We start from the raw sequence: 24,402 nt of genomic DNA on the forward strand, positions 1-24,402 counted from the left end.
TATTTATCATCACAGGATGGGGTTGACTATCTTCAGATAATGGAATATGCTAATTTATAAAGAACACGGGGAAGAAACAGACTGAAATTGAATAGGGACCCTGCAGCAATTTCTGCGACAGGCCCTATCAGTTATATTTTGATTTAATTCCTCTATCAATCTGGAAATTGCTGAAAGTTCAAAGCACATTTGTTGAAGCATGTTTCTTGCATGTAAACTTTTCCTTGCATGTAAATTTCTATTTACTTAAACTGGCACAAGGGTTCACTGTATTAGAAGAGGTCCACATCACTGTTTTAGTTCTGAGTGTGTGGTAGAAAACCCATGCTATGTAGGATGGTTATTAATATAATCATGAATAAAATAAGTATTTTAACATAGTGTTATCACCAAACAGTATGTATCAGGTTTCCACAAAATAGAATTGTTATCTGGTACAAATTGTACTTATGGTAGTCTTCCTAAATGTTTTCCTAGGAAACGAATGGTATGTAAATAATTAATAGAAGATAAGTATTTCAGATAAAGGTCACGAAATTCTTGTGTAGGAGCTGGCATTTTCTTGTTTACCCAAACCTAAGGAGAATTCCAGGGTTTCCTTCAATGAAACTTCGTAAAATGCAAAATATGTAGCATTTACTCAATAGTGTCCTAAAAGATGGGTTTTCAAAATCACATTGATGGTAGTATTATCTATTCATTGAAAAATTGCTGGTGTACCTGGTGCAAAAGTGAATAGTTGGCTAAGATTTTCCACTGAATGATAAAAAGTCTTGTGAGTTTGCTAGTCCATAGCTAAGTCACATGTTCTGTGGAAAATTTTGTGTTTAATAAAATGAATACACATACACACAAACATATACACATGCTTTTTAAAAGTGGGAAATATAAATACTGTCAAGGTTTATAACTATCTATGTCAAAAAAGCAGAAGCAGTGATTTTGTTTTGAGCAACTCTGGCAGTATGCGAGAGTGACAGAGCCTGAGGTGAGCATCTTACTGTCGCTTCCACTATGCAATTATGTTCAGCATCCATTTTAGAGACAGCTGAATAGGGAGAAGGGCATTCTTCAGGTTAACCCAGATATGACACTGAACATAGCTTTTGCATTTTGGAATTCCAATGTGACTTCAGGATTTGTCATGTGAGGACTCATTCTCTGAAATAGTTCCCATCAAATAATACTCTAGAATTTTAGTATAATTTTCTGCCAGGAATATAAAGCAACATACAGAGCAAGTAAGCAATGCATCTGAGGACTTTGCATTACAGTTGGTTTGTGTCATCCCTTTTGTGTGACAAACAGGATGAAAATATAAAAGGCAACTTAGTCTAGGATAAACTTTCCAAATTTTATTGTTTTCCCCTGGATTATTATTATTATTATTATTATTATTTTATTTTTTTTTTTTTGTGGTACTAGGGATTGAACCTAGGTCCTTAAGCATAGTAGGCAAGCGCTATAGCTGAGATATACTTCCTGTGTCTTTTTATTTTGAGACAGGATCTCATTCAGTTTCCCAGGCTGGCCTCAAACTTGGTGATTCTCCTGCCTCAGCTTCCCGAGTAGCTGAGATTACAGGCATATGCCAAGGAACCTAGTTTGTCTGGATATTTGGAGATAAAAGCTTTAAGAAGTGACCATTTTCACATATTGTCAAAGGAAGACATACAAAAATCCAAAAGGTAAATGAGCAAAAATGTTCAACTGTCACTAAGCATCAGGGAAATGCGAATTAAAACCACATGAGATACCACCTCTCACCCATTAGTCTGGCTATTATAAAAAAAGACAAAAGATAACATGTGTTGGTAAGGATGTGGGAGAAAAGGCTCGCTTTTCTGTTGTACTAATTGCATTACACCAACAGTGTAACGCAATTAGTACAGCTATTACAGAAAACAGTACAGAGTTTCCTAAATTAAAAATAGTAGGATCCGGGAATCCTACTTCTGGTTATGTATTCAAAGAAAATAAAATCAGTATGTCGAGACATCTGCACTCCTAAGTTCATTGCAGCACTATTAACAAAAGTCAAGATATGGAATCAAATGTCCATAAAGTGATGAATGGATTAAAAAATATGTACACACACACTGGAACACTATTCAATCTTTAAAAAAAGGAAAATTCTGTCACCTCAGACAAATGGATGACATTTGGAAGATATATATTTATTAAAATAAACCAGGCACAGAAAGATGAAAACTGTATGATTTCACTAAAAAGGTTGAACACATAGAAGCAGACAGTAGAATGGTGGTTACCAGATCCTGGTATAGGGGTGGAGGAATAAGGGGATGTTTGTCCCAGGGTATAAAGTCTCAGATGGCATGAACACATTCTAGAGATTGAGTATACAACATGGTGACCAGTTAGTAATAATGCATTATTTAGGGAGTAGGTCTTAAAGTAAAAATTTAATGAAAAAAAAAAGGTTTGATAGCACAAGTTTTGCATGCTTGTGCCATGATAAATGTAGTTTTGTTATTATTCTATGTTCAGATATTATTCAGCTTTTAGCAAATGGCCACACAGTAGATAAAGCCATTGAAAACTGGATTTGATTTACTTGAAATAAGCAATTACATAGCACAGAAAAGTTGGAAAGGCTTAAAAAGAAACCATATTCTTTTGCAGGTGAATTTTAAAACACACTTAAAATAAGGTCTGTTAAAATAAGCTAAAAATGAGAATTTCAGTGAGATCAGGGACATTTGCTCACACCCTGAAGAAATATATTGTGAAGAGGAACTGGTTTATTTGGATTGGTAAAAATTATCTTTCCAAAAAGTTACTTTCAGTTTATTAATATAGATAAGTTTAGACTATTAATAAGTTTGCATTTTAGCTTGTGCTATTAGAATCACCAGCCATAGGATCTCATACCTGGAAAGAGCAGTAGAAATCTTCTAATGATATTTTCAATTTATAGACAAAGCTATCAGACCTAAAACCCTTTTCTATAACCCTGCTCCTCCTCCCTTTGGTGGTTGTTGTTGGTTAAGTGGTGGCAGAAGCAGGGACAGAATGGCAAACAAAGTGGGAAAGAGATGGGACTGGATTTTCCTTTAAAGGAAAATCAGTATTTTTATTTGATATTAGACTTTTTTATTCTGTTTCTAAACATACTTGTACATTTTTGGTACTGGGTAATTAAAACAAACAAACAAACAACTCTTGCTTTGTGGGAGACTCCTGTAGTCTATACTCTCTTCCAGAGCACTTGAAGCAGACTTTAAAGGGGTCCTACTTTTCAGTCCCTCTTGGGAAGGCCAGTCCTCAGTCTGTGAAGACCACGTTTCAAGTTTGGGTATTAATTTGTGGTCCTTTCTGTTGCTTCTTCTAATCATTGCCATACATGTGTATTTTTAATACTTTCAGATTCTCTTTAGTTACAAAATTTTTCGTGAAAAACTGCACTTCTCTTTGGTTTTACAAAAAGCTATGAAATGTGTTGCTTCTACCTTAGATAGAAGCACAAGTGTGGATTAATCTCCTGCTATGGATAGGAAAATAAGCATCAGATGGTGATTGGCTTAAATAACCTTTAAGGACTCTGAGGACTTCAGATGCTTTTATTCTGTGACCTTGATCATGTCACTTACCATTTCTGGACTCCTTTTTCTCATTTTTAATTAGTCTCTCAATGCTTTGGGATTCTATGATTCTACAAATTTAGCAAATTTTGCTTTTTAAGTGATTTTCCCATTACATACATATTCATCTTTTTGTGCTTTCTGCGGTAAGAGCTTTCTTTACCTTATTTTAGACAAATCATTTTATTATGCCTCATATTAAAGAAAAGGGAAACTTAATCTTAATATTTCTGCTTTGTAAATTATTTTTTTTCTGAATCTTGGTATTTCATAACCATTTACATGATAGACATAAAATATTATATCTAATGTGACAAACGATTCATGAGCAAAGCTTGTCTTGAATTTCAAATTATTAAACTATCAGGGCAAATTCTACTTTCCCCCATATTACATGAAAGGTCTATTTTTGGCTTCAAATATTCTTTTTCTCACAGTGAGGCAGAGTAAGTGATGCATAAAATATAAGCTTTTTTGGATGCCATCTGGAACTCTCTTTGAATTTATAAGAGTCATTCTTAAGAGACGGATTACATGTTGGTATAACTGTTTGAGTGAGACTGGAAGAATTTTATGTAGTTTATTTTATTTGTGGCAGCAAATACCATGTTTATCAGTCATAAACATTTCCAATAAAAGTGAAGAAAAAATTTAAATCAAATCTTTGACCTGCAGAGAAATATGTGAATTAGAATTTGGCATAAAAAAGTCACAACTTGGAAATCCAAACTACTTAAAGGCACAATATTGGTTCTCCTTTATGTTCTATTTTTCTCTGGACTTAATTCAGCCTAAATGTTATTCATAAAAAATAACTTGTGGTTTGGAACATTGCTCATATCTTCAAAAATTTAACAGAGTTGTAATAGGTAGAGCAGGACAGAGGTCATATGGACTCAGATTCAGAGATGACTCCTAAATGCCTCCAATCATTTGAGACTGCAGTTCAAGAGGCTGGGTTTGTATATCCCCAGAAACAGAATCAATCTTAATGGTTTCCATTGCAAAAGCCTTGTGGTGACATGTCTTCCAGGACAGTCCTCTTCCTGGATCGATGCACCTAGGTTAGCCCTCATTCCTCAATTGCTTTGTTTGCTGCTGGTCGTTACTTCCTAACTCTTAAGTTTTTTGAGAGTGAGGAAGGTGTCTAAGAGCTTTACTGTTTCTGTATTTCCCCTGTATGTGAGTTTGTGCAGCAGTTAGCTTATCCAATGTTGCTGAAGAGGGAGGGGGGATCCTTCAGAGGCAAAGGATAGCTGTTGATTCTGTTAGTGATCCAGTTGACGTCCTCATAGAGACTAAGTTTAGGGTAGGGTTTAATAATCCCAGATGGGAGCCAAATAGAGGTCAGCTCTTTGCTCCATGAAATTCACTAGCTTTATATTATGCCACAGGCTGGTGTTTTTGTACTTTCAAATAGCCTTTTCTTCCTTGGCCCTTGGCCCCTACCGGTAGGTTGTTGATAGGTTTTTAAGACACCAGTTAGTGGTATGACTAGAATTACTTGGTTTACATGCATACATTAAGAAAGTTCTCCTACTTCCATCGTTCTATGCAGCTTTGCATCAACAACCAATTCTTTGTGCTGGGGGGACAAAAGAGGCAGGTGAATTAATGCTGCTCTTAATAATGACTAGAGGTGAGTAAATACTACCCAAAGCTAAGGGAGAGAATATAGGTGGGAACTGAAGATTTGTGCTCCAGTTTGGGATCTATCCAGCTTTATATGCCTTATTAAACCTTTCCAATAAGAGTTCATGCACAAAAGGAGGGTAAGGCATTATTTTAAGGAATGAGCCAGGTAATGGGTGGAAAAATTTAAGTGCTGAACTGATGTAAGATAAACTTAATAAAGGTTAATCTTCTCCAAATGGATCATGATTTTTTGAGAGTGACCTTTTGAAGTTTTAAAGGGCTTGGCTAAAGAAAAGTGTGTGGATTTTTATTTCTTAAAATCCTGTTTCTTTCCCTTACTTATTTCACCCTTATCATAAAATCACTTGACAGAACCAGAGCTCTTACTGTTTGTCCAAGGAGACCATATGTAGTGGTTAACTAAATGGGCTCTGGGGTCATACTGATTTATTTCAAATTCTGGCCCTTTCATTAGTGGCCTGCATGTGACTATACCGTCCTCCTTTTCTCATCTGTAAAAATATGGATGATACTCTTTGTAAGGTTCTTGGCACAGAATATACTTCACATAGTCAGTATCTAACACATAACAGCTAATACTGTCATCACTGAGAGCCCCATATGTGCCCTGGGGAAAACAAAGTAAGTGCCAACTATATCTGGGCTTAAAGGAGCCCTCCATATAGTTGGATATAAGATAAAGAAATGTCTTTATTGAAACAAAAAATAAAATTAGCTTAAGACAAGGAAGCTGGAGTACAGTGCAGAGTGATAGATTGGAAACCTGGCTTCTGAATTTGTGATCCAGAGCAAATCACATAACTTCCCTTGCTTTATTCTTGCTCTTCTTGTCAAATAGAGATAACGAAACTGGTTTCAGAGCTACCATGAAAATTGAATGGAAAAAAGTGCATAGAGACCTGCAACTTGTAACTGGCTCATGCACAGTAAGAGAAGAATAAACTACAGGGAGATAAGAGCAAAAACTTTTAACAAAATATGACATAGCTAAATGCCAAACTTGTTGTTAGATAATAAACTCCTAAGAATTCACAGCAAGGAAAGATCAAGGAAAGCTGGACTCGAGGTCACTTGATGCTGTTCTGTCTTGGAGAGTGTGCCATGACTCAGAAGCAACTCTGAGAAATTCTTTTGATGTTGTAGCCGATTATCCTCATACTATGTTGCCACAGTTCAGTTATGTCATAAATATAAATGAAAGAACTCTCATCCTATGTATTCATAGTTTACATTTAAACTTCATTAAAACTTCATTAAAAATGATAGAATGAATATATATATATATATATATTTTTTTTACCAAAGCCCAGCCCAAAGACCTCCCTCCCTTGCCTGGATTTGGCGTAAGTAATAGACAAATGATAGAAAAAGGAAAAATGAATTTCATGCAGTTTGATCAAACAGAGGAGAAGCAGATGGCCAGCCAGGATCCAGGGAGGCTTCCTGGCTTAGTTGCCAGTTTTTTGGGTAGAATAACTTTATGACTATTTGCTATTTGTCAGAAGCAGTATTTTATCTCTGCAATTTGTTTAAGTGTGCAGGTTTTTATTCTTCTCAGTTATGCAAACTGAACACAAAGTCCAATGTTCTTTCCTAAGTGATACATATGTATATGCATAATTTATATTATATATTTTATATTATATAATATTATTATATAATATAAAATCATATTATGTATAATGATATAATTATATATAATTACATTATTATATATAGTATAATATTATATGATTATATTATATAATATATAAATATGTAGTTTATACAGATTTATATATAATTTATGTATTATATATTTTATATTATATAATATTTTACACATTTTATATATTATATAAAACATAATATATTTTGCATTTCTTACCTTAGATGAGTTATAATACAACTTGCCACAATTCATGAACAATACATATTGCGACTGTGCAGTTATTAATATTTCATTTTAAGAAAAACTTCAACAAATGCAATCCAGTTTTTTGAAGCTGCTTAATTCAGTATTTCTTGAATTTGCTCTCAACCTGGAAAGTACTAATTTCATCTTATTTGTTGAATTACTAGATTTTTAAAAAATCAAGTGTCATTGATAGAAGAAATGGAATTCCTTTTTGTCTTTGGTTTATTAAATTTTTTTTAAAGTGAGGAGAATGGCTACATTTTCTTCAGAGCTGACCTACTCTTCTCTTCTGCAATATCTTATGACCTTGTGAAGACTTGAATCATAGTGAGCTTTTCATATAAAGTTCTTACTCTGTCATTTTCCCATGTCTATATATTTACAAGAAAGTAGGTGTATATCTTACCATCGTATTTTATAGCTTATAAATGTGAAAAAAATATTGGGCATTTTATATGCAGGTATATCATCAACAATATCTAATTTGAAAGAGGAAAATATTACACTTGTCAATATAAGCACATATTTCTCTAATTAAGTATGCAGTTATGTCATAAGTATAATTCTTAGTTTATGTACCATACATTTATAAATTGCTGTTTTAAAGAAAAAACAAAATGCTTAATATACCTCTTTATATTGATAGTCAGTTATCCTCCCTTAAGCCTTTGCAAAGTCAGATGCCAGATGAATACAAATTTGATTTTTCAAGATACCTTTGTTCTAATTATATTCTGCTAACTCCTTACAGATTTTAAAAAACAATAATAGATTATTGATTGGTATGTGAAACACTAATGTTTGAAAAGGTATTACTTTCATGCACAACTGGGAGAATAATATCAAATCCTTTTCTCTGGCAGTCATTTCAGGAATATTCTGTTGGTATTGTATGGCTCTTGGGTCTTTATTATGCTCATCCAGTGTTGGGTGAACAGGAAGGCAAAGTAGACTCAGAAAAGAAGGTACCTGGAATTAGCCCAGAAAGAAGATACCTCGCTGAAAGAGGAATGTTGAAAATGCAAGTAGGAGATAGGATGCCAGGCAGGGAGGAGATGGACAGGTGGGAATGAAAAATTGTGCATCAGTCAGGTGAGCTGAGATGAAAGAGTTGGAAGAAATTTATGGGTTGGGAATATTTTCAGAATGAGAGTTTGTGTGTGTGTGGTGTAATTCCCCTTTATCCTACTCTTCAAAGTGCTCTGAGTGTATACTTTTGTATTTTAATGCCTCTGAAATAAATTTTTACTTATTTCTACTGAATATGACGTCTCATATTTGTAGGTAGCTACATTGGCAGCTGTATTCAACCCTCTCTCACCAAGCATTGAAGGTTAGTGATTATTTCCTTAATTCCAAGGTTTCTAATAACTTTGTCATTATATGAAGAAATTAACATAAAGCTGAGATGTTTAACTTTTTATTGTACTTACTTAGTATTTTCATTATTCATTTAGGGAGTTAGGGAAGGGAATCAATATTTTTATTATCAGTTTCTTAATATTTAATTGCTTTCCTAATCCTCCTAACAACCATGTGACTTGGGTATTATTTTCCCCATTTAAAAATGGTGAAAATTGTACTATAGAAATGGTGAGTTATTTGCTCAAAGATTTCCAGGTGAGCAGTAAAGCAGGTCATCTAACCCCCACACCCACTACTACTCTGCTACAGTTCTTAAGCAGGAACAGGAACAGTTTCTACCTAAGCATTTTTGGGAGAACTTATAGAACTGCTTTTTAATTTTCATAGTGTTTTGAATTCTTTGGACAAGTTGCTGTAAACCAAGCTTTTGGCATACTTGAACATTTGGGCCTGGGTCACTTGGTCTAAGTAGGGCTTGTACAGTCTCAGGGAGGCTGACTCAAGAGGGTAGAGTGCCAAGGTGGTGCCACCGAAGGGCAAACATGGGACCAGAAGCAAAGTGGGTAGGAGAGCTGCCTCTGGCTGGTTAACCCTCTCATATTTCCTGTACCTTGGGTACCCCTGCTTTGCACAGAGATTCTCTAAGAGTGACAGCTGCCATCCCAGGTCACTACTTACCACCCTTTCCTTAAAGAATCTTGGACTTGGGAAGAATTGGATAAGGATGGAAATAAAACTTTGGGTGAGTTAGTTGCTTCTTCTGATTTGAACTCTAGGAAGAAGAAATCTAAGAAACAAGCTTAAATATCTATCTACATAGGGCTTGAGGGGTTCTAATCAGAAGTCCTTCAAAATGTCAAATGCTATTGTCTAAAATATTCAATCAACATTTTAGTTCACTTTTCAGCATTTAGAAAGTACTTTTCAAAGCCAAATGACTTACTTTCTGACTATGCTTCTTGTTCCCACTTTACTCATTTTAAAGGCATGCACAGTATTTCCACCAAAAAATTCCAGTTATTATATCTAATGATAAAGAACTCAAGCCCTTGTATTTATAAAGCACTTGAATGATAATAATCACTTTCAAATTCACTTCCTTAGTTCTGACTATGACCCTCTGATATGGACAGACTATTTTACTGGTGTTGAATTAGAGATACAGGGAAAGAAAATCTTGGCCCAAGTTAGTGAGAGTGAAGATGAAAACTCAGGGCTTCAGATCCTGCTCTGGGGCTCCTCCTTCAGCATAGCACTGACACTGGTGGAGATGGGCAGAGCTGTTGGGCTCTGTCCTTTTGTAGAGTAAGTCAGAGATCATAATTCTTCCCCTGGAGGGCCACATTCTCCTGTGCTCCCCATTGGTCCCCGTTGTACAGCTTCCTCCAAGTGATTCTGGACCAGCCAGGCCAACACCACCTGGGAGTTAGTAAGAAATGCAAATTCCTCACTTCAGACCCATGGACTCAGAACTTCTGGGAGCATGGCCCTAGTTCCATAAGTGCTGCTGATGCTCAGAAAATTCGAGAAGTGTAACTAAACAATCCTCAGGGTGGATTGGATCTTAGTACTTCCTAATCAAAGTTATTACAAAATTATTAAAATGGTAAAACCCTATAGTTAAGAGCTTCCATTACTGCTGCTCAAGTTTTTGATATGTACAGGATCTCATTTTCTTAAGACTAAATTCCCCAAGTGTGAAGACCATGTTTATTTATATTCTTATAATACCTTGCAGCTCTGGAACAGAAGGAATTAACTCACCCAAAATTTTATTTCCATCCTTATCCAATTTTTCCCAAATCCAAGATTCTTTAAGGAAAGGGTGATAAGTAGTGGCCTGGGATGGCAGCTGTCAATCTTAGAAAATCTCTGTGTAAAGCAGAGCCGGCATTCAAATCTATTTTTATTTTACTGACATTAACTATTAATGATTTGGGACTAGAGACAAATATGCCTAGCGTATAGCTTTCCTCACTGTTTCTGCCTGAAAATAGGACAGAGGATTGAGTGCTAAATTTCATTAGTTTTATATCTATGTCTTACCTATATTAAAACCTACCTGATCTATTTTTATTAGAACTTTCTTCTAGTACTGGCTCTGAAGCTTACCATATGTGAACTTGATTAAGTAAATCCTTCAAACTGAAATTTACTCATCCTTAAATAGTATAACATGTATACTATGCCTGTCTCACAAGGATTATATGGAGATTTAAAAAGATGGGACAAGTAAAATGTTTTCTAGAAACAACAAGATCCCATATAGTTAGATGGTGCTGTTCTATTTTCCTTTTTTAATTTTATTTATTTAATTTCCAATCTTCTATGCTTATGTGCTCTTAAAAAAAACTCTAAAAGAAAAAAGTTTTTCAGAAGTAGAATGAAAAGATGACTTTTAAAATAACAGGAATGATCTGTTATAAAAAGATTTGAACTGGCTTTGGTAATTTCTCATGTATAAAATTACCAAGAGGAAGATGTTAATGGGTATCTTACTCTAAACTCACATAATGATAGATGTTTGTGTTGGAAATTAATGAAAATGTTGCAGTAGTAAGACAATGGTATCCTGAAATCATGATTCCCAGGGAGGCTGCAATGAGTCAGTAACAGTCAACACAGGATAAATTGGAGTTTTTCAGGTGAGTTTCATTCCTACTAAACCAGGACACCAGAACTAGAAGACTGTTGTTAGGTTTACTGTGAGCAGTAATTTCCCCAATGGAAATTAAACTTTAAGTATGCAGTTCATAGGAAAAAATATTCTAAAAGAAGTAGTTTGATCTCTTTTAAAAATATCTGTGGGACTAGATTTAAATTTGATTTAATTCTCTTTGCCCTGATATAAAAACATGCAACTAAAAGATTGACAGATTAATATCATGGATGATCTATTGTTATAATAAGTGCTTGGACTCATGGAGAATGTACAAACTCTAGTTTATAGTATCTGAAATGCAATTATTCCAACTGCTAAATGGGTACTCTTATATACACTGCTTTATGCTTTTGTAAAAAGAATTCAGTCTTGGACAATATTCTTATTCTATAAAAAATTATTTTAATATGTCATTTGAGAACTATAATAGTCTATTTCTTGTCACAAAATCAAATTTGGAAGCATTTTTTTTCAGTGTTAAATATTTTAGTTTTGAAGTTAACAACATTACAAGTGAGGAAAAAACCTAAAATATTTATGTTATGGTTTTATATTATCATCATCATCATCATCATCATGCTTGGGATCAAACCCAGGACTTTGAACTTGCTAGGCAAGTGGTCTACCACTGTGTTATGTTCCCAGCCCCGCTGTGGTTTTAGAGTATAATGTGTGGCTTCTCTTAAGTACAAATCCTAGGAAAGCTATATTTCCAGATGACTAGCAAAATGAGCACTGAAATGCATTAATTAACCTTTACATTCACATAAAAGTGTTTTGTGAGAACAAATGTACACAAAATGTTATCTTTAATCATGATTAATAAAAATGGGTTATTATAAACACAGGTTTTACTACTGCAAATGTCTCCTTGACAAATGACAGGGCCTGATTCTTTTATTAAACATAATTAAAAATGTTTCACAAGGGATTCTGAGCCTTCCCACAGATCTCGCCTGACTGACTGCTTCTGAGGTAATAAGAGAATCCTCAACTAATGCGGATGCTTGTGCTATATATCTCTTTTAATTCTAAATTTATTTTATTAGACCAATTATTAAAATCAAATGTCTGGGGTTGTGGGAGGAGTTAGGATCCATTCTGAAATGCGCTAGCAAGCCTGAGCTGGATGAGATCAAGCCAGCTTCTTTCTCCACAATTCATCATCCCAGTTTGTTCACATCCGAGTGGCCGCCCTGCTTACCCTGAGTATCGTGTTCCATACATTACAAACCCCTCACGGCTATCTTTACCCCAAAGACTAATCCACGGCCATTAGTTTAATAAGCTCCAGGTTAGCTATTAAAACCAGTCATGTTGGAAAGCATTTCATCTTGAAAGTGAGTTTGAGCTTGGAAAGGACGAGATCCTCTCAGGCCTGTTAACAAGATAGCAGGGTCGGGTCTGACGCCTATGGTGGGAGCACTTCTGACAAGCAATAGATGTGAAACTAGCAGGTATAGGTTAAAGATACAGAATCAAAAACACAGGGCCTGGGCAAGTCATGTCATCTTTCCATGTCTGTTTCCTCAACTGTAACAGGACCTCCTACTTAGAATTGTTAGATGATTAACATAGTTGATAATTGCAAACTGCTCAGAACAGTCCCTTCCCATGTTAGAGGTTAAATTATAGGTTAAATAGATAGAGGTTAAATTCAATAAATAAAAAAATCACTTCTTTAGCTGGGTGTGGTGGTGCATGCATGTAACCTCAACAACTAGGAGGATTAGAAGTTCAAGGCCAGCCTGGGCAACTTAGGGAGATCCTGTCTCAAAATGAATACAAAAAGCTGGGGATGGATGTTATCTTAGTGGTAAAGCACCCCTGGGTTTAATCCGAAGTACTGAAAAACAAAACAAAAACAACAACAAAACAAAACAATAAATCACTACTTGCAGAGATTCTGGTATTTATTACACCAGGAAAATGATTCGAAGCAACATTGCAAGACAATTGTTGATTAAACATCTAGTTAGGGAGACTTTTTGGTTCAAAGGTCTTCAAGTTTAGATTTTTGACATCTCCAAATGAAATTTACATATAGCTGTGACAGAGTGTCAGGATTAAATGTTTAAAACACATGTTACTTTTGTAATGCTGTATTAGCATGTATTTCTTTAAATGTAATTAGAAATTGCAACCATTGAAAGTTTCTCAGTTTCTGAGACCCTGAAATGAACTGTTAACAACAACAAACAAGAAGAAAGGAATGGATAACCTTGAGACTTTATCCAGCTTCATGTTGAGTAACAGCATATTCTACCACCTCTGTGCCCAGTTTTATTTGGGATTATGTTTTTAATGCATTATTTGTGAAATGCTGTATTTCTAATTTGAGACATTTTATATATAGCATGATTTTTGCCGGTTAACATTTCCAGAAATGTGGTAATGTTTGCATAGTCAGCCAACAATTGTGTGGGATAAGTGAGATATGATATTTTTGACGATATTCATTGAAGACCCACGTTTTCCCCTTCTAGGTTGACTTCCTTAGAAGGGTAGTATTGAATAATGGGGGTCCTCTGTTGGATTAAGTAAGCAGAAGGAAAAAATAATCTGTTTTTGAATATACTTCCATAATCAATAAATTCTTAATAATTTTCTCACGTGGTACCCAGGAAGAAACACTCTGTTAGGATAATTTGATAAGTAATGAGATAAAACTATAGATAAAGTTAGTGTGGCTCACTCCTCTTTTAAGTTCTTCATTATGTGGAGTATTTGTGGTGAAAAGTTTCAATCGAGGTTACAAATTTTTGCACATTTTCCCATATCCAAAAAGTGTGGGGTTGAACTTTTATTCTGCGTATCATTTGTGAATAACAGTAAGCTAACATTACTATTTATCATTCTTTTTCAACTATGCCACAAGCTGCATTCATTTTTTAGGCAGGCAGGCAAGCAGACAGACAGACAGACAGATACACATACACACACACACACACACACACACAGAGCCAGTTCCTTATTTTCCCCACATTCCTCTTGAAGGTCTTCTGTTGAATCCTGCAATATAAATATATTTTAAAAATCTACCTGAAAGAGTGAGGACACAGAACACATAATCCTCAGAGGAATAAAATCCCTAAGTATGCATGAGTTTGGAAGTGAAATATTTTGTAAAGATTGCCATAAACTTAAACTTGTTAAGACATAATAGAAGGTAGTTATGAGGGGTACATGCATATCATAATTCTTAAATTGATGGTTTGATGGTCAGTATCAGAATCATCTGGGAGCTTGTTAAACATGCAGAATGTCTGGCCTCATCCCAGGCACAACAAATTAAAATTTGTACTTTAATGAAAATCAGATAATTCATATATGCATTAAAGTATGAGGAATATAACAATATGACATTATTAAATATTTTACAGGTAGATTATGGTTACATAAAATATAAGAGAAGAATAGTTTTCCTTCTAATGCAAACATGAGAAAAATTCACAAGTGATGATACTAGAAATTGTGCTTATCCTTTTCTTCTTTAAGATGAACATCCATTTTCTACTAAACTAATGGAAACTATTACAAGAAAATACTTGATAGTTGTTAAAAAAACCGGATTGAAATCACATTATATTTGGTTTGAAAAGCCATCTTTTAAGTGGAAAAGAGAAATAGAAGATGGGAAATAGGAACAGTTTTCAGGATCCCTCTCACACTATAGCTACTTGCTTTATCAAGATAGCCTGAATAACTAAAATGAAGTGAAAAATGAATTAATTACATATTGAAGTGAAGATTTTTTTCCCTGAGGGTGGAGACTCAAATATTAGGTGTGTCCCCAACATGAGGCACATTTAAATAAAGAAATAGGTAAACAACAATTTTAATTTATTTCTTTATTTAAATATGAAAACATTCTGTTCCTTATTAATTTTGCTAACAATACTGACACTGTCTACTACTTATTCACTACCAAACTTCAGAAGTAACATAAACTATATTATAATAACAACGTAATGAAACTAGAAAGTAAAATCATAATGCAATAATTAACCAAGGCCTATGCTTACTTGCAAATTATGATCATTCATTTCATTTTATCTCAGTGTAAAACAGACAGACCATTTTCATTCACTAGAGCAAAGCACAATACTAATTTATTGAACCAACATTTGAAAGTTCCCAATAAAAGAAAAGACTTTAAACAGTTAATATTTGAAGCTAGGTTTAAATCATCTACTTCTTTAGAGAACTTGACTGCCCTCTAGTGGAGTGAAAGTTAATGCGGATGCCAAGGTTTTCCAACTGAGACAATCAAGAAGAGCTGTTTAGGTTCTAGAAACAACTGGGTCACTAACTAATACAGTATTTTCCTTTGCTCTGGCATATTTCTTGAATTTTTATTATAGGGGCACAGATCTTGTGAAAATAAATAATGTATGTTTTTTCCACAACCAAAAGTAAATTGGTGTTAGCTGGGTTTAGCTACCAGTACTGTGGGGTTGGCCACACCCAGGTCCAGTGTGTGCCTTGGCTTCCACTTGCTCTGAGGCCAGCTTCATCCAGGCTTGCAGGAGCAAGGAGCTACTGACCTGGAGGAGTATATAGTCCATCTTATTCAGTTGAAATAAAAATCAACAGTAATTGACAAATCAGTAATTTTCCTAAACATGGCCTGGATTTATCAATGACAAAACCTTCGCTTCAATATGTAATTAATTAATCTTTCATTTCATTTATTTAGATTTTACTTAAAAATTCTGCTTGATAGCTACTATTTATATATTCACAGAATTAAGTGACTATTTCGATCCTAAATTATAAAGAGGAAAACTATTATTGTATGAATCAGCTTTATGGCTCTCTGAGAGGGCATTTCTTGAATCTCAATATATGTAGTTTGCAGCATTTTTATCCTGATAATGAATGATCTGATGATATTGTGTCAAATAATCACATGCTTATCTTGAAATCTAGCCATTAACAAATAAAAATCAAAAACCAAAAGTAATTAAACTTTTTAATGAAACAAGTAATATCTTGCTAAAATTTTAATGACTAAGAGCAGAAGCATTGTTTTGTTAGTAAAAATACCTTTCTCTCCTTTAGACTAGAATAATATATTAGAAATCTAAGTCATATTGAAAAATCATTGTGAATTTTGATTAAACAAAGTTCTAGATTTTAATATCTCAAATCATCCAGTCAATTATTATTCAAAAATATACTTTCAGGGAATTTGAACATGCATAGACATCAGATCCATTATACTAGCAAGTGGCAATGTACTACACTGGGTCACAGAGTGTTTACTGCAGGCTCAGCTTACTCATCTGGTATGAACTAGATATATGTGATTAACTGATGTTACTTTTCTCTTTCAGTTTTATCCTTTGAGATTTCTATCTCAATCAAAATCTTCAGAGTTACTTATATATTCACGTAGAAGGGTAATATTGTATTTACTTAGTTCAATCATGCTGAATACAATAATTGTTTAATGAATAAAGAAAAAAGAACCCACTCTGGTGATGCTTTTTAATTGGAATGATTGCAAAAATCTATTAACATTGTAGAGGTAGTGTTTCTTTTCATGATTTGCAAATGCAGCTTGATTATGGCAGAAATAATCTTTGCATTTGCCATATTTGGGGAGAGATTTTTATTAGATTGTGGCTACCATTTTACGATTCTCATTTCAGCATAGAAATGAGACCATTATCAAGAACAGCAGTTGGAAGAATAGTTTTGGGGAAAAACAGTTAAAATGCTGTGCATAGCCTATATTTATATGTTTACAGCTATAACCTCATGCATATCATAGTTATATAATATTCACCCATTGCAGCCACAAACAATCTCTGGAGAATTTTCCAGCGATCGCTAGCACACAGACCCTGCCCTTTCCAAGTACCTGAATATATATTTATATATCCCAGTCACATGAACATACATAATCCCAACAGGAAGTCAAAATATATTTGCTTTATAACCTAAAGGAGCAACTAGAGACAAAATCTTTTTTTTTCCCCCCCCCTGGGAGAGAGGGAAGGAAAAGAAGGGCGAGAGAAAAATGGACGAAAATTGAGTGCAAGGGTTAAACCGTCACCAAAAGCAATCAGTCTCTTATAAACAAATGAGAACAAAAAAGGCTACAGAGTCACGGAATAATAATGATGATTTGAAATAATAAAACCGATGATGATTAGTTTGTAGACACCTTGTGCAGCAGAAACCTCTCGGTAGGGGTGAAGAGCATTGAGCAAGATCGCTCCTACCCTCCTTTCTCAGAAAGGTTCCATGCGGGAGAAGTGCGAATTTTGGCAAACGGGAGTAGCTCAGGGCACTGCGCAGAAACCAGTCTCTGGGGATGCTCCCGCGGGGGCGAATGCCCAGTTCTGGAGAAGGGGGGGGGGGCGGGTGCGCAGGGCGCGGCAGGAGGCTCTGCAGGGTTGGCAGCGCTCCACGCGCCCAGTCGCCAAGTGCGCCCCCACCCGGCCAACTGCCGGTGGCTTCAGGCCCCAGCTGGGAGGGGTGGGGCTGAGCCGCGCCCCACTGGAGGACAGAGGGTCTCCAGTTGAGACCCTCTACTGGGTCTCCATCCTGGGAAATCGGAGAAAACTGAGGGTGGATTGTGGTTTTGAGTTAGGGGGAAAATGTCCCTGAACTCTAGGTGGGCTGTGGTTGGGCGAGAACAGAAACCTGAGAACAGAAACCTTTCCGCACCCTAGGGAAGGGGTCACCTCTGTGGTCTAAAGGCCTGGAGGGGTGGGGCTGCGCCTTTGTGTATCCGGGTGGGGCTCAAATCAGCTTTTCTGCAGAGCCACCCAACTGGCTGGGAGGGGCTCCGCGCCAGGACTGAGAGCCACGCCAGGTGTCTGCACATCCCCAAAGGAGTTGGGATGATGTGGACAGCGGGGCTGGAAAAAGGGTCCCGGGACCCTCAGCCTGTCAAGGGCCCCTCCCAGATTCCCTTTCCCCTCCAGTCCTGAGCTTGAGGTCTTCCCAGCTAGGCGAGAAGGGTGGGGCAGGGCGTAGCCGTCCACATCCAGCCTTTTCCTTAGCTTTTACCCTCTCCGCAGCCAGGTCCTGGGGGAGGGGTGCTTCCAGCCACCTCCAGATTTCAGGGGTCTCCCAGCCTGTCTACCCCAGATCACTGAGCTCCTGAACCATGGGACACTGGAAGCGCAAGACCTATTGGGAAATTAAGGCCTTGGATCCGGAATCTTGTTGGGTCTCTCTGATATAGGTTAAACCTATGAAATTGCCGGCAGTTCGCCCTGTCAAACCCACAAAATAGAAATTTCAGACACCCAATTTAAGACTTTGACCTCTTTGCTTTATATCACGTTTACATATCTTTATCCGTATATTTGCACACATTTCTAGGTTCCAGAAGCTTTTCTTCAAAACGATCAAAGGAGTTCAAAGAAGCCTTTTTCTGTGATTTGAAACAGCCTATTCAATGTGTTTCTGGAAAGAAAAAATGTTAATCCATTCTCCTCTTCCCTCCCCAAAACAGACAATGAGGCTACGGTGGGGCGGGTGGGGTCAGTGGTCAAGTCTCTTTCGGAAGCTAGGGCCAAGAGCCAGGAGTGCGGAGTGCGGGCGGGGCGTGGCGCCGCTGTCCCCGCAGGGTTGGGCTCCTGGGTGTCGCGCTGCGCTCCGCACTCGGCCCCCATCCACCGAAGAAGCAGAACCGGCGGGGGGTTGGGGGTGGGGGCCCTTACGGTTCCGCACAGGGTGGGGCTGTCCGCATTGTGCGCCCAGCGCTGCAGGTGCCTCCCCCCCCCCCCACCCCGGGGACTGTTGGTCGGCACACAAAGAAACCCCACCCCGGCGCCTTCTGAGCCCGGTCCCTCTACCCCTCCCCGCAGCGCGCTTCCCCGCCCCTGCAGCTGCCCACCCGCGCCCTCCACGCCCTTCCCGACTTCCTCTCTCTTTCCCGTCCTTTTCCCTAAAACAAAGGAAAGGTCCTACTCCCACCCTTCCCCCTGCTCCCTTAACCTCCCTGCACCGCTCCCCGGGACTAGCGGTTTTTCCAACGAGACAATACCATAAAATGTGCCCGCTGTCCTCCTCCCCCACCTCGTCTCCACCCATCTTTCAAACAGCCTAGATGGGACCGCTTTGACTTTGCATTTTTCTTTTTCCTTTCTCTCAACCTTCCCTCTATCCCTTTCCCATTTTCTTTTTTAACTACAGAAGAAATATAGGATGTTACAAAGCACTTTCCCAAATATCCCTTAACCCATTTAAGGCAAACAGTTAAGGGAGCCCGCTCCCCTCGCAATTGCTTTAATTTTAAATATGAAAAAGTAAATTCCTTATCTGTGAGAGGGCAACTTACCTGCTTCTATCTTCTTAAAGAAATCCTTCGCTTTAGATTTCCAAGGATTCCCTTTTTTTTGCCCTCCCACCTCCCCCAAAGCTACCTCCGACCTTCCTGGCTCCTGTTACCATTAACGTATTTTTCTTTATAAAATATCTCCGAATGCCTTCAAAGCTCTAAGCAAGAAGGTGAGAGGCGAGCTCCCGGTTGAACCTAGGGAGAACGAGGCGCGATGCCTTACCCATTGCTGTTTTAGCCATTGTAGGGGATGTGCAGATGCTGAGCGGTGGCGAAGGCGAAGGGTCCAGCTACAGCAGCGGAGAGAGCGAGAGAGGAGACTGAATAAGGCACTGAGTCTGCAGAGTGGGACCGTGCTAGAGAAAGAGCAAGAGGCAGGAGCCCATGAATAATTATCACTCAGAAGCTCAAGCAGATTGGCTCCCAAGGTCCCCTGACATGACTCCCGCAGAGTCAGAATCTCCAAGCATTGAATATTGATCGGCCAATGGTGCTGGAGTACAAAGTACCAGAATGCAGTTTGAAATGGAAATCAGTCCTTCCCTGGCAGCTCCCCCCATTTTGGGGGCCTGATAGTACAGTCCAAGTAGAGTGCGCCTTAGCCTAGAATCCTCCTAGGAGCTAAGGACTGGGCTGTGCCTACCTGTGCACCAGGAGGCTTGACTTTGTTCACACGTTTCATTGCACAAATAGACATAAAAAAGAGAAAGGGATTCACAGGCCTGAGGAGTCCTCACAAATATTCTGACTGATGGAAAAATCCATTTTCTTACTTTTTCATGTTTTCTTTTTCACCTTTGCCCAGTCCTTGGATTCTGGTCTTTCAGGGGTAGCCTATGTCTGGCTGCAGTGGCAGCTTGGAGCAGACTTGCATTATTGACCTTTTTTCCTCCCTATATCTGGACTCAAGTGTCTTTGAACTCAGGGAGGCCTGGTGTTTTCTTCCTTTGGCACAGAGTAAGGGGCTGTTGGCTGCTTGGGAATAGGGACCTGGTGGAAGAGAGTGATATAGTTCTTATGTCTGTATTCTGTCCATCTGGTAACAGGGCATTGGGGGAGCCATCAGTGGATGCCATGCTTCCCTGGGGAGTGGGTAGGATTGCACAGATTGAAATTTTAGTGACTTCCCTAAGGCAATGTAAAAAACAAAACAAACAAACAAAAAAAAAACTCATTTCATTGAAAGTTTAGTAAAGACAAAAGACAGGGTCTGGGGCATGATATTTTTCTGCCATCCAGAGACTCCACTGATCTAGGCCAAGGAAAGATGTGTTTAAGTTTCAGATTGAGCAGTGTGGCATGTAAGGATCTTTGAGACCAGCTGTAACAAATGACTTTTTTTGTTACAAATAGGATATTAATTTATTTCTGTACATTTAATGAATGTCAGTCACTAATTCACTCGTTCTCACTTAAATATTTATTGAACATTTGTCATGTGCACAGTATTGAGGGTATAACAGTGGGGGATATTTTAGGACTTATTCTCATGGAAATTTTAATCCCTGTTAATTTAACTTTTCTGTAACTGCACTGAATCAGTCTAAGCCCATGAAGAAATTGTGGCTTTGTTGTTGAAAAAAAAAAAATAGGCGAAGAATCACTAATTCCAATGTATTTGAAAGCTGAAAAAACTTGTAGTCATGAACATATATAAAACCCTGACAAATTTTTCTCATTAAAAAAATTAGTTTGGAGCAATCAAGCCACATTTCAAAATTTCTTTTTAGTGTCATGAACAATATGCAATTTCTAAATAGCAGAGCACTCTCCTTGGTGCTGAAATGAACTTCCTCATCTTCTATTAACTTGTACAGAGACATCTTAACACCTTGGACTTCTTGCTGAATGACAGGAAGATACTGGAACTTGGAGCAGTTTTGATCTGCTGAATCATGGGGAAACAAAAAAATAAAGTGGAGATCAATAGAATTATTTTTTGAACAGGAAGATTAAAAATTATTGTTCCTGTTATTGTATAGGTCTGTGACTATGACACAGCAAGAGAGCAATATTGAAATTGGCAGGATCTGGAAATAAATAACCATTTTGTCTCTATAGTCATTTCCCAGTATAAATGTGAGAGTTATTTCCCTCTCAGTGGAGTAGTTACCAGTCATGAGATGAGGGATCTTCAGTATGTCTGCGTGACTAATATCTTTAAAGTATTTCCCTTCTCCCCACCACACTCTTTCCCCTCAGCTGTCTCCTCTATACTTCCTTCAGCTTCCACGGGGAAAAGGGCCCTAAGTCATGGCATTAATGCCTTTAACAACTACAATTGGCAGTTCAGTGAGATTTATTGCACTTTTGATCACTATAAGGAAAACAAAATACTAATTCTACTGTCTTAATTTCTCATTCTCTGGTGAACATTACTTACTGATAGATAAGAATGTGAGAAGGAGGAAACCCTATGCAGGGGTAAATATCAGGGGCATGACTCTTCTCTGTTTTGACTTTCTGGTTACTAGTCCCCTAACTTTGGTTTTATTGGATTTTCAAATAATGTCAATTGGGGAGGGAATAGGTTAATCTGATTTACAATAGAATATAAAGATAGCAGGTTATTGTCAACTGGCTAAGAAAAACTAAACAAATTCAAAGATCTGGGTGATTTTCAATTATTGTTTTAATTTTCTTTTGTTCTATTATGCATCTTGGCCTTGGGGGGAGTAAGGGCAAAGTATGAACAGATGAATTATTTCATTTTCAGTAGTTTGTTCATTTATCCATTCCTTTCTTCAGTCAATTCATTCATTCAACAAATGTTTATTTAATGAAGTTTCAGGCTTTTATATTATGAAGTCAGCCAAACCTCTCCTTAATGTCTAAGAATATAAAATGAAGGAAAAAAATGCCACCCCACCTAAGAAAATGTCATTAATTTTGGAGGAAGACTGTTTTTCTGTGTATACTTTTAGTTGTAAATAATATAAACAAAAACAACAACCTAAACTGGCTCTGACAATGCAAAGGGATTTGTTGGCACATCTAGCTATAAATATGGAATGGGCTTCAGTCTTTCTTCCTTGAAGCAATTGGTTTTGATGGGTATTGCTGAACACCCAAATTAAAACATAGGGGCTACATAAGTCCAGTGTAAGATAAGGACAACAGTATTTTCAGAGATTTCAGTTGATTGAAGTGTTATCATATGTAAACTACTTATATCACCTTTGATACTTAATAAATTGTAAGTTCTATGACTATGTTTATGGCTTCCAATACATATAAACTTTTTTTAGTTTCTTATTTTGGGGGGAAGAAATGGGGGAAGCAGGTAGGTTTGAGGGCCTGAATCTAGTACAAGCCTAGTCGACCTCACATTTAAAGTTTTTAACAGTAAGAACTGAGGAATACATATTTTTATACCTTTCCTAGGTCTTGACTTCATGATTCATACGGTAGATTGTCAATAAGTGCTGATGAAATAATAATAAATGATAATACACTTCAAAATGATTAAAAATTATTGAACCCAGTGAAGTCATATTCATGTTTCTAAACCTTCTTCCTTCCCTCCCCTCCCCACCCCTCCCCTCCTCCTTCTTTTCTTCCTTCCTTCCTTTTTTTCTCAGTACTAGGGACTGAAACCAGAGGTGTTCTACCCTTAATTATATCCCCAGCCCTTTTTATCTTTTGTTTTGACATAGAGTCTCACTAAATTGCTCCAGTGTGGCCTCAGACTTTGCAATCCTCTTTTTTAAATAGGGAATGCTTTCAGTTTTTTCTCTGTTTAGAATGATATTGGCCTTGAGATGAATAGAAAAAGAAAATGGGATATATATATATGCAATGAATTATTACTCAGCCATTAAAAAGAATGACTTTATGACATTTGTCAGTGCATCAGGAGACTATCATGCTAAGTGAATAAGCCAGTCTCCAAAAGCCAAAGATTGAATGTTTTCACTGATATGGAAGCTAACCCACAATAAGTGGGTATGTGTGAGGGGAATAACAGAAATTCAGTAGATTAGACAAAAGGGAATAAAAGGAAAGGAGGGGAGGACAGGAAAAGGGAAGGCAGCGGAATGACTCTGACATAATTTTCCGATAAACACTTATGAATACACCACAGTGAATCCCATCATTGTGTACATCCACAAGAATTGGGTCCTAATTAGAATAAGAGATATTCCATGTGTGTATAATTATATCAAAATTGACTCCATTGTCATGTGTAACTAAAAATAACAAATTAACAACAACAACAACAACAACACAACTAAACTTGCTGTCCTCTTGCTTCAGCCTCCATAGTCACTGGGATTATAGGTGTGAGCTACCACACTTGGTCCAAATACCCTTCTTTGTTTAGCTCATGCAGGGAGTAGGTATTAGACTATTTACTGTTGTTTATTTATATCCTGCTTCATTCCCCAAAGGGTAGAAGTAGTTAGAATTCATGTCACTAGAAGGCCTTTGTTAATTTTTGTTATCTTTAACCATTGAAGTTGTGGAAATCAAAGACATGCTAATAGAGGTTGTAATCACAGCAAGTTATAGGCTATTGTGTATTATCTTTGCAAGGAGGCCTGTGTTGATTTTCTTCCAAGCTAGAGAGGAACAGTTTGCTTTGGAGGATTAGCTGATGTCATCTAATATAGTCATATGATTTTTTTTGTTATTAATAATCATGCCTGGGAAAGAATCCTACAGTAATTATTAAAAGTAAGATATAAAAACATGTTAGAATTGAATTAGTCCTTTTGATCTAATCTCAGTTGATTACAAAAAAAAGTTCGAAAAATAAAAGCCACAGAAATTTTTAGGTGGTTAGAAATTTAGAATTTAATGTAGTTACAGCTGAAAATATCTAGGGAAGCATCTAAAATAACAGCACAGGAAAAAATAGTTAATTGACTAGCATTTTGATTATTTTGCCATGCTTAAATAAAAACAAAGAGAA

General features: G+C 37.0%; 1 protein-coding gene across 1 annotated transcript in view; it reads right to left on the bottom strand.

The window, feature by feature from the left end:
* Stmn2 (stathmin 2) overlaps window positions 1-19,939 on the bottom strand; it is a 53,153-nt gene extending 33,214 nt beyond the window's left edge. The window contains exon 1 of the mRNA XM_046468234.2: window positions 19,711-19,939. Coding sequence (XP_046324190.1) covers window positions 19,711-19,729 — 19 coding nt within the window. The 5' untranslated portion in view covers window positions 19,730-19,939. The remainder of the gene's footprint in view (window positions 1-19,710) is intronic.
* Window positions 19,940-24,402: the final 4,463 nt, after the last annotated feature.

The sequence above is a fragment of the Marmota monax genome, unplaced genomic scaffold, assembly GCF_021218885.2.
Source record: "Marmota monax isolate L192 unplaced genomic scaffold, Marmota_monax_Labrador192_F-V1.1 WCK01_AAM20220418_F8-fsc00115, whole genome shotgun sequence".
NCBI lineage: Eukaryota > Metazoa > Chordata > Mammalia > Rodentia > Sciuridae > Marmota > Marmota monax.